Source organism: Tenrec ecaudatus, chromosome 1, assembly GCF_050624435.1.
Source record: "Tenrec ecaudatus isolate mTenEca1 chromosome 1, mTenEca1.hap1, whole genome shotgun sequence".
Taxonomy (NCBI): domain Eukaryota; kingdom Metazoa; phylum Chordata; class Mammalia; order Afrosoricida; family Tenrecidae; genus Tenrec; species Tenrec ecaudatus.
The window spans coordinates 8,304,014-8,315,906 of NC_134530.1; the positions used below are offsets into that span (position 1 = coordinate 8,304,014).

The 11,893-nt window shown below is 38.8% G+C and overlaps 2 protein-coding genes across 2 annotated transcripts; both read left to right on the top strand.

The window, feature by feature from the left end:
* Window positions 1–497: 497 nt before the first annotated feature.
* LOC142430978 (olfactory receptor 7G2-like) lies at window positions 498–1,457 on the top strand. Its single transcript, XM_075536037.1, has one exon. It carries the CDS (start codon window positions 519–521, stop codon window positions 1,455–1,457), a length of 939 nt encoding a protein of 312 aa, XP_075392152.1. The 5' UTR covers window positions 498–518.
* Window positions 1,458–5,876: 4,419 nt separating this feature from the next.
* On the top strand, window positions 5,877–6,824 carry LOC142430989 (olfactory receptor 7G2-like). Its single transcript, XM_075536040.1, has one exon. It carries the CDS (start codon window positions 5,907–5,909, stop codon window positions 6,822–6,824), a length of 918 nt encoding a protein of 305 aa, XP_075392155.1. The 5' UTR covers window positions 5,877–5,906.
* Window positions 6,825–11,893: the final 5,069 nt, after the last annotated feature.

Below are 11,893 nucleotides of genomic sequence, written 5' to 3' on the forward strand. Positions count from 1 at the left end.
GTAGAGAACTGCTTCCTCCCGGTGAGACTGCTGTAAAAGGGTCTGATATTTGCTTCCATTCAGGGAACAGGGAAAGGTCAAAATGATCAGTTTCACTGGATGTTCATATCCCTGATTCTCGGCCAACTTTTTATTTGCTTTGATGTCGTGCATTCATCACTTGAGACAGCTGGAGCCTAAGACAGACTCACCGGGTCTGTATGATTCTCTTTAAAGTAGTCAAATGTTTCATTCTCATAAGAGAACAGAGAATGTAATTAGAGACGGGATTAGGTGGGGAGACCTCGAAACCCTGCTCATCGCTGCTTAAAGAAGCGGTTACACTCGGCTGTAGCAGCTTCAGACCTTTTTACAACCATCCAAAAATACCTACAGAGCACTTCTCCTCTGTTTCTCTGAAATTCCCATCTTTCCTTTACTGCAGATGTGGTTTGGCTGTGTTGTTGTTACTATTGTTGTAGGCATAACATATGTAACTGCTTTGTGACTCTGTCTTTTCCATAAAATAAATCAACATCATGAAATCCAGAAACCAAACAAGTGTTCCAGAATTCCTTCTCCTGGCACTGACAGACGATCCGGAAATGCAGCCCATCCTTTTTAGTCTGTTTTTGTCCATATACCTGGTCACTGTCCTGGGAAACCTGCTTTTCATGTTAGCTGTCACCACTACCTCCCACCTCCAAACCCCCATGTACTTCTTCCTTGCCAATCTCTCCTTTACTGACATCTGCATCAGCACAACCACCATCCCAAAGATGCTGGTGAGCCTCCAAGCACAGAACCAGAGCATCACTTATGCTGGATGCCTCACTCAGGTTTACTTTGTCCTGGTTTTTTGTGCTTTGGAAAGTGTTCTCCTTTTAATAATGGCCTATGACCGATATGTGGCCATTTGTCACCCACTCAGGTACACAACTATTATGAACCCACATTTTTGTTGCTTACTGATACTATTTTCCTTGCTAAATACCTTGGTGAATGCACTGCTCCACACTCTCATGTTGCTTCGGTTGTCCTTCTGCACAAATCTGGAAATCCCTTACTTCTTCTGTGAAGTGGTTCAAGTTGTCAAGGTGGCCTGCTCTGACACACTCATCAATAACATCATCATATATTTTGGAGTTGGTATACAGGGTGCTGTTCCTTTCTGTGGAATATTTTTCTCTTATACAAAAATTGTCTCCTCTGTTTTGAGAATGCCATCTGCAGGTGGGAAGTATAAAGCTTTTTCTACCTGTGGATCTCACCTTTCTGTCCTTTCCTTATTCTATGGGACAGCCTTGGGTGCATATTTTAGCTCTACATTCACACGCTCCGCTAGAGAGACTGCAGTGACTTCAATCATGTACACCGTGGTCACTCCCATGATGAATCCCTTCATTTATAGCCTGAGGAACAGGGACATTAAAGGAGCTTTGAGAAACATCATTAGAGGCATACCTGCTTCTCAGTGATTTCATTGTCTGCTCACATTTGGATTTCTAGATTGCATCACAGTGAAAAGGTACACAAGACAGAACATCTGGCTATTCCTCACATCACTGTCTTCCAAAATGGTGAGAGATTACATTCCGCTCCAATGCAACTCAACTTGCTGTTGCAATTTGGCTTTTCTCTTTGTTCAGCTCTCTGCTGTTTGCAAATGATTTATACTTTTTTTTGAACTGGACAGAGTTTTCATTACAAGATGATTTCTATTTTTGAAGCTCAACATTGCCAGTCATCTTCCACAGACAGATCCTACAGGAGGTACTTTTGGAGTAATGCTTTGGGGCAATATTTTTAGACTTATATGAATGGTACCCCAGATTTAGTCCTGCTGAGCAACAAGAATTCTCCCTTGTCCCAGTTTCATGGCAACCAGGACTATCTTTGATAACCTGCAGGTGCGTCTACTATTATTAGCATTTATGACAATTAATTTCCTATTGTATACATTTACTGATTAGATCATTGCAGTGACTTGATATGGTTGTAAGATAATGAAGCCTTATCGGCAAGGAAGGTATTGGCTCGATAAAGAAAAAAAAAATCCTGACTCTGAATACCCCAGCAATAGATGACTCTGTTAATAAAAGGAACCAGAGGCGGAAAATTCCCAGGAAGAAGACAATAGGACTTGGATCATACTCCCAGAAAGTGCCTTCATTCTAGTATTCATCTCCCCATGGTCTCAGACAGATTGCTACAGGTGTCACATCCAGATGTAATAATCAGAGATATGAAACTGACTCCTTGTTCCTGGAACGAGTGGTAACTGAGGCCCTATTGTTAATAAATCTTTCCACAGAGTCACATGGAAAATATCTTCGCCCATCTCATGAACAATGCCATTATGTACCCGTTTCTAAGTTAAGCTTTGGGGAAAATAATTTCCAAGGACCTTCATTTTATTTTTCAGATCATTTTATTAGGGCATAATTCTGACATCATACCATTCAATCATTCAGTCATATAAAGCAAGGTAATGCAATCACTCCATCATCATTTTGAAAATATTATCATCCTTAGTGCACTCTTCCCTATCAGCTCCTCAATACACCTCTCCCCCGCTCTCCTCCCCTGTCATCCTCCTCAGGATGCCTATTTTAATAATTGGTTCTGAAGATCTGCACAACCTGGATTTCATGTACCAAAATCATATTTTTAAAAGATCTAACAGAGAAAAGAATACTGACAGCAACAGTATACAATCGAGATCATCCAGAATATGAGAAAAAATAAATTCTGAAAATATTAAAAACCACATCCAAAGAGATTTATAGTGACCAAGTATACTGTCTGTTGGGAAACTAACTACTGTTACCATCACTCACACTTAATACAATGTATGACACTGTAGTAGAATTATACTGCCCCATACCTTATATAAGTCTGTAAGGAATATTATTTCCAGCTGTCCCTTTTTTACCATCTCCCCCCAGAAATGTATTGGTTTACTGTTATTGTAGTACCTTCCAACAAGCTTCTCTATTTGTGATAATCAAGCCAAATCAATAATTATTGTATAGAAAAGGTCGTGTTCATATTATTTTGGTGACCATTATTTCTTTGGTTTTTCCTCACTGATTTATTGATCAAAGTGTATAATAGGATGTTACTTTTCTCAATATTCACCTTATTTTTCAGTTCTAATCTCATTTCTGGTGGGTCTCCAGCAAGATAGAATAAAACTATTTAATGACTTATGTCTTAGAGGGTTGTCACACGCTTTGTCATCTCATGTAAAACTTCGTAATGTGTATTTATGAGGAAGGCCATTTTATTATGCTCATGAAATTTATTTTGGGGAGGGGGGTAAAACAGGGTAGGAGTAAAATAAAGGTGGCAGAGAAGGACAGACAATCACTTTTCTGACAACCACAAAGAAATACTGTCATCAATCAAAGGCATCTCAGTGGCTTGGGGGGCGTCAAAAAGTACAAGTATGGAATAGAAGTGAAGGAATGTCTAGAGATGTTGGTGGTCTGGTTAGCATTGATGATGGTGGGAGGGTTGTGTTTAGAAGGCAAATATTTTTTAAATGATGATGGCAACAAATGTACATATGTGCTTGAAACAATGGATATATGTATGGATTGTGATAAGAGTTGTACGAGCCACCAAAAAAGGATTTGAAAAAGAGTTGTAAGAGTCCCCAATATAATAACCTTTTAATTATAATGTATATATTTTTATTTGAATGTCTAGATTTCACCCTCCGACTTCTTTTGTTGTTGAAATTTTGTTCTCACTCTTATGAAAAAGTTCCCATTACTTTCACTAATCACCACTCCTCTGATCCAGATTTCCATTTCCTGATTCCCCTGATTGGTGCTATTGGGAGCACCATGTATCAAGTCATCAAGCAGCTAGAAATTAGGATTATGTCTCTCTTGGAGGCTTTTCTAAATCTTGCAGCTCTTATGTGCACCATTTTATGATTACATTTTTTCTTTATAAAATTGTACCTATAAATCATAGCTTGTGTTATTATGCTTCAGGTGTTTCCGTAGTACTTTAGACAAGTTATATATCATTCTAATTAATCTGTTATTTCAGGTTTTTGAAGTGAATCCAGGTAAGCAGGCAAAAAGTGGGATAATCATGCAATCTTGTGTCACGGTGGTTTAAAAGTAATATATACATAGAAAAGGGTAGATTAAAACATATATACAGAAATAGAGAAGATAATATAGAGGAACACATGAAAGAAATTAACCCATTAAAGGTAAAAGGAGTATAAGTGAAAACTAAATGAGAGAGTCATCTTTGCCTGTTAAATAATAGCTAATATATACCAAAATCTAGTGAGAGTACGGGTAAACCTGCATGCTAACACCTAACAATGGCCCTGTATCCTCTCAAGTCCACTGGAAAGAAGAGTCAAAATATTATCCTCACACCCTCATGTGAATAAAGTCGTAAATAGAAAATGTATGCAATGAAACCTGTTAGGAAGAGATTGGCGAGTCTGACATGGGATCCATAGAAGGGAGTGACACTTGTAAATTCAGTTATCAGCTTCAGAATTGATTGCAAAGAATAGCTTGGAATATGTCCAATGTAGAAAAATTAATATTAAACTTCAAGGGATATTCCAAAATCTTAGAGAGGAATAACTATGTTTCCATTTGACTACATGTACATTCCTATACAGAAACGATATTTTTGCACCTAAAGTAAGAAACAGGCTTCCTAGAATTCTTGGGAAGATAGAGTTGCCTTCAGGTGTACTTTTAAAATGAAAGACTAGAATGAAATTAGACATAATGTGTTCACATATAGAAGGTACATGACATATAGGTGACGAGAAACAGGCAAAAACAGGTAAACGGTATGCAGCTGGCTTTACAGGATCGGGAAATCAGTGATCACTAATTTCACATTTTGAAGTCTTTCCTTTAAGGATTTTCACTGCCATAGAAGCAGTATTAAAGTGTTGGATTAATGAGGAGCTCTGGATATTTATCCCCAAGAGATATGATACATCAGTTGGTGTTCCTGTGACCCCCTCAATCAACAGTCCTCTCCCAATAGAGAAGCAGTACCCCTGAGGCTTGAAAAGCTGGTCCTCATGCCCATGACCCCGGTGCCTCACTCAGTTCCTCAACATTTGCTCAGGGTAAATCTTCTAGAACCAGACAAGATGTCAAGGCTTATTCCTCAGTGATGCCAACCAGGTACTCTAATTTCCTAGTAGTATTTGGGAATAAGGACAGACATTTCACCACAATTTCGTCTATGAGAATCTGTGAAGAGAGTGTGTGTTTGAAATGATTTGAAACACGCCTGCCACAAATGCCTATCGTCCAAGTTTTGTTAGAGTTCCCCACATTTTTGCAATAAAACCGGGAACTCGTGTCTACATTATCCATTCATTTTACATTATGTTTCAAAGAAAAACTCATTTCCTCCTTAACAGAGATCTGCTTCCTCCCGGTGAGACTGCTGTAAAAGGGTCTGATATTTGCTTCCATTCTGGGGACAGGGAAAGATCAAAATGATCATTTCACTGGATGTTCATATCCCTGATCCTTGGACAAATTTTTATTTGCTCTGCTGTCTGGCATTCATCACTGGAGAAAGCTGGAGCCTAAGACAACTCATTGGGTCTGTATGATTCTCTTTAGGCAAATGTTTCATGGCCATAAGAGCACAGAGAATGTAATTGGAGACTGGGAAAGTCGAACACCTCCTCATCTCTGCTTAAAGAAGCATTTACACTGGGCTGTAGCAGCTTCAGACTTAAAAAAAAAAATTCAGTAATATGTCTACAAAGAATTGCTCCTCTATATTTCTCTGAAATTCCTGTCTTTCCTTTACCTCAGATGTGTTCTCTCTGAGCTATTGGTACTATGTTCTAGGCATAACATATGTAATTGCTTTGTGACTTCATATTTTCCACGAGACATATCATCAACATGAAATCCAGAAACCAAACAAGTGTTTCAGAATTTCTTCTCCTGGCACTGACAGAAGATCTGGAAATGTTGCCCACCCTCTTTAGCATGTTTCAGTCGATATACCTGGTCACTGTCCTGGGAAACCTGCTCATCATTTTGGCTGTCAGCTCTGACCCTCACCTCCACACACCCATGTACTTCTTTCTTGCCAATCTCTCCTTTACTGACATCTGCTTCAGCACAACCACCATCCCAAAGATGCTGGTGAACCTCCAAGCACAGAACCAGAGCATCACTTTTGCTGGATGCCTTGCTCAGGCCTGCTGTGTCCTGTTTTTTGCTACTGGGGAAAGTAATCTCCTTTCAATAATGGCCTATGACCGATATGTGGCCATTTGCCACCCACTGAGGTACACAACTATTATGAACCCACATCTTTGTTGCTTACTGGTGCTATTTTCCTGGCTGAATAGCTTGGCGAATGCACTGCTCCACAGTCTGATGTTGTTGCATTTGTCCTTCTGCACAAACTTGGAAATCCCTTACTTCTTCTGTGAAGTGGTTCAAGTCGTCAAGGTGGCCTGCTCTGACACACTCATCAATAACATCGTCTTATATACTGCAGTCAGTATACTGGGTGCTGTTCCTTTCTGTGGAATACTTTTCTCTTATACAAAAATTGTCTCCTCTGTTTTGAAAATGCCATCAGGAGGTGGGAAGTATAAAGCTTTTTCTACCTGCGGATCTCACCTTTCTGTCGTTTCCTTGTTCTACGGGACAGGTTTTGGTGCGTATATTAGTTCTACATTCACATGCTCCTCTAGAGAGACTGCAGTAGCTTCCATCATGTACACCATCGTCACTCCCATGATGAATCCCTTCATCTATAGCCTGAGGAACAGGGACATGAAAAGAGCCTTGAAAAACATAATCTGAGGCATACCTGCTTTGCAGTGATTCCATTGTTAGCTCACATTTGGATTTCTAGATTGCTTCAGAGTTAAAGAGTGCACAAGACCAGACACCTGACTATTCCTCACATCACTGTGTTCTACAATGGAGAGATTGCATTCCGCTTCAAGGCAATTCAACTTGCGGTTTAAACTTGGCTATTCTCTTTGTTTACTTCTCTGCTACCTGACAAATGATTTCTACTTTGGAACCTCAACATTGCCAGTCAGATTCCACAGAGACAAATCCTGCAGCAGGGATTTTTGGAGTAATGCTTTGGGGCAATATTTTTAGACTTATATGAATTGTACACCAGATTTAGTGCTACTGAGCAACAAGAATTCTCCCATGCCCCAGATTCATGGGAATCAAGAGCATCATTGGTAAACTGCAGGTGCTTCTACTATTATTAGCATTTATGATATTCAATTTCATATTGTATATATTTTACTGATTAGATTATTTCTGTGACTTGATATGGTTGTAAGATAAAGAAGCCTTATCGGCAAGGTAGGCATTACTCGATAAAGAAAATAGAAATCCTGACTCTGAATGCCCCATGAATAGATGACTCTTTTATTAAAAGTACCCAGAGATGGAAAATACCAGGGAAGAAGACAATAGGACTTGGTTCATACTCCCAGAAAGTGCTTCATTCTAGGATTTATCTCCCCATGGTCTCGGTCAGATTGCCACAGGTGTCATATCCAGATGTAATAATCAGAGATATGAAACTGACTCCATGTTCCTGGACCGATTAGTAACTGAGTCCCAATTGTTAATAAATCTTTCCACAGATTCACATGGAAAACATCTCCCATCTCATGAACAATGCGATCATGTACCCGTTTCTAAGTTAAGCTTTGGGGAAAATAATTTCCAAGGGAGCTTCATTTTATTTTTCAGATCATTTTATTAGGGTATAATTCTGACATCATACCATTCAATAGTTCAGTCATATAAAGCAAAGTAATGCAATCACTCCACCATCATTTTGTAAATATTGTCATCCTTAGTGCACTCTTTCCTATCAGCTCCTCAATACACCTCTCCTCCCCTCTCCTCCCCTGTCATCCTCCTCAGGATGCTTATGCAAATAATTTGTTCTGTAGATCTGCACAACCTGGATTTCATGTACCCAAAGCAAATTTTTAACAAACATAACAGAGACAAGAATACCGACAACAACAATATGTAATTGAGATCATTCAGAATATGAAAAAAAAATAAAATCTGAAAATATTAAAAACCAGATCAAAAGAGATTCATACTGACCAAGTATACTGTCTGTTGGGGAGCAAACTAATGTAACCATCACCCACACTTAATACAATGTCTATCATTGTACGAGAATTTTACTGCCCCATACCTTATCTGAATCTGTAAGGCTTATTAATTCTTGCTGTCCTTTTTTTACCTTTTTCAACCAGAAATGTATTGGTTTACTGTTATTGTACTACCTTTCAACAGGCTTCTCTGTCTGTAATAATCACACCAAATCAATAATTATTATTTAGAAAAGGTAGTGTTGATGTTTTTGGTGACTATTATTTGCTTTGGTTTTTTCCTCACTCATTTTTCATCAAAATGTATAATGGGCTGTTACTTTTCTCCAAATTCACCTTATTTTTCAGTTCTAATCTCATTTCTGGTGGGTCTACAGCAAGGTGTAATATTTAATTGCTTTTGTCTTAGAAGGTTGTCACACGGTTAGGAATCTCATGTAAAACCTTGTAATGTGTATTTATAAGGAAGACCGTTTTATTATGTCGTGGCATTTATTTTCTGGAGGGTAAAACAGGATGGGAGTAAAACAAATCTGGCATACAGGGACAATCACTTTTCTGACAACCACAAAGAAGTACTGTCATCAATCCAAGGCATTTCGGTGGCTGTGGGCATCAAAAAGCACAGGTATGGTAGTACAAGTGAAGGAATGTCTGCATATCTTAATGGTCTGGTTAGCACCGATGATGGTGGGAGGGACACACTCAGTTCACTTTGACCACAAACACTATCTTAGAAAATGCTAGATATAAATATGCAAAAACAATATCAACATTCAATATGCCCTCTATAAAATCAGCCTTATACATGCTTTACCATGAATTCAGTGAAGGTTAACAGGGCAGGTTTACAGTTTCCCATTAAAAACACATTTTGTTTCAAGCTATTGATTACAATTATAATATAGCATTACTGATGTTGTTTCTACCTTGTGCTTCTGACTGTTTCTCGGCTTCCCAACCCTACTGAAATTTGACTGTCAGAGAATGTTATCTTTTGGTCTCAACTACTTGACTATTCTAAGGTGGGCTTTTCTAAAGTTATTCTTCTATTTATAGCCCCTCTGTTTGACTGAATATCAAGGGAGGGTGGTGACTTCATTTTCACACCAAACAGGTCACTAAAGCATCCATCAGTCTTGAGGGTCCCATCAGTCACTGTCTCACCAGTAACTTATAATTTTATATAAATCAGATTTTTGTTCAGAATTCTCTCCCACTTTATTCACATTCTAATATTATCTATCATTCTAAGAGCAACAGATATTCTCTCTCTCTGCCATTGAGTCAATGTTAACTCACAGCAACCGTATAGGATGGGATAGACTTTTCCTTATGAGTTTTCCTATCTGTAAACCTTTCAGAAGTAGAAAGCCCTATCTTGCTCAAGGGTTGTGGTTCATAGTTTCAAAACACTGGCTTTGCTGTTAGTAGATGAAAACTTAACCACTATGCCATGAGGGAACCATTGAAGTCTTCTGGTCTCAGATTTGTAGAGACTGATGCTCCGATGGTCCATTAGACTAATGGTTTCCACACTTCATGGATTCTCATCATTTATCTTTCCTACAATGTGGATGAACCAAAAATTGCTTCTTAGATGGGTACTAACAAGCTTTTAAGACCCAAGTTTCATTTTATCGAAGTACAATGTAGCACATTTTCTTTGAAAAAGAGGTCAAATAATTTAGGTGACTCTATGACTGTGCTCATGAATTACGAGGCCCATGGATACTTTCCCCCAAGTTCTTTGGTTCTGTCTAAAATTTTTTCATGACTTGATCTCTTGTGTTTCACCACATTCAGCCCTTACAGCAAAGTTAAATACTCAAATAAAATATCCCTTGTCAAACTATATATATTCACTAGTATGCACCTACATATCCACCTGCAATTATTCAGCCTTTTTGTCAAACCATGCATCAATTCATACATCTCCATTATTGCAAGATTGTACATAACTCATTATTAAACTCTATTTCCTTTCATTCTTGCCTTGCTTCCAGTATTTTCCCTTTGCTTCATTATAAACTACGTATTTTGAATTGACATTGTAGGGTGCATTTGCTATAGAGTAGCTTATATTTATAAAATCACTATTCTTAAGAGAACCATCTTTAACAAAAAGAGAACTATATATGCAGAATATGATGCAGACTATAGTAGAAAAGGGGAAGTCCAGTCTGATTCAAGTCCCTGGGTCAAATAATAAACTCAAGGATTCTCCTGACTCACAGACTTTCATAGATTGAGAAAACAAGAAGCAGGTAGATAAGGCAAGAGACTCATAGCGTAGGGGGTGTAAAAGTGAATTGTCATTGTTGGCAGGTCTGACTGATGGCTGTAGAATCAAAGGTCAGCAGTTCAGATGGCAGGCTGCTGATAGCTCTCAGGATCTGTGATCTATAAACTGTATGATCAACTCAAATTAAAAGCATCAGAGGTCAATGAAGAATCTAGAGCCAGCAAGAAAAAATATGTTTCCCTACAGCAAATACTTTATAACAATCAGTTCACATATAGCCACAAATTGGGTGAGGGGCGACAGAGGACAATGTATGATATGGAAATAATAATCTATAACTTATAGAGGGCTCATGTGGGGTGGTGGGCAAGGGACTATGGTAGAAGAAATGAGGAGCTGATATCAGAGACTCAAATGGGAAGGCAATTCTTTGAAAATGAGGATGGCCGCATATGTGTAAATGTTCTTGACACTCAGCATGAATGTATGGATTGTGATAAGAGATACAAGAGCTGCCAATAAAAGTATTTAAAAAAATTTTTTTTGGTCTGGCTTTTATCCACTCTCAATGCTCATGGAAGCAACAGTCAAGGGATGAAAAGACACGTTGCATTGGATAAATTTTCTGCAAAGAACTCTAGAGTATTAAAGAGCAAGGATATATTACAGGTGCACTAATGTGCACCTGACACAACCCATGATATAGGCAATTGCCTGATACGCATTTGAAAAGTGAATGAAGAAGACCAAAGCAGAATTGATGCATTCGAATTATAGTGGTAGAGAAGAATATTGAAAATACCATGGACTGTGTAATGGACTAGCTAATCTTTTTTGGAAGAAAGATGGCCAGAGCGTTCCTGAGAGGCAAATAATTCAAGGTTTCCTCTTACATACTTTGGACTTGTGCCAAGAGAGAACAATTGCTGGGGACGAGCATCATGCTTGTGTTGCATATGATGGGGCAATGATAGTGGAAAGGGAGGGAAAACCAGGAAGGCCCTAAGTGACATAGGTAGACACAGCAGATGCAACACTGAGCTCAGGCATAGGAACAATTCTGAAGAAGGTGGGGACAGGGTAGCATTCCATTCAGTTTGCATAGGATTATTGAGTCAATGGCATTTCACAGCAACTTCACTACAACCACCCCATTTCTGCTTGACTTTGCAGAGAATCTACCACAGACTTGATTACACTGTTCTAGGTCACGTAACCGAGAACCCAGTCATATTGTCTCAAAATCTGATGATCTCATATATACAACAGAAGGGATGGTTGTCCATGTGTGAAAAGGGTCTGAAGAAATGGGAGCAGATGTACCTGGGGCAGGAAGATGACATGTTTGCTGTGGGCCTGGGACTTACCCATTTCAAATACTTTCATCTCTAAGCATTTTACTTATGGATTTGCAATGTTTTAAGGTCTGTGGTGGCTCGTGTTTTACTGTGAGGCTAGAGGCATTATCCCTGGTATTTCTAAGCCCAGCCGCTCACCAGAAGGGAACAGGTTTCAGAGGAAAT

Coding starts and splice junctions, on each gene's coding strand:
- LOC142430978 (XM_075536037.1), top strand. CDS start 519: ATGAAATCCAGAAACCAAACAAGTGTTCCAGAATTCCTTCTCCTGGCA.
- LOC142430989 (XM_075536040.1), top strand. CDS start 5,907: ATGAAATCCAGAAACCAAACAAGTGTTTCAGAATTTCTTCTCCTGGCA.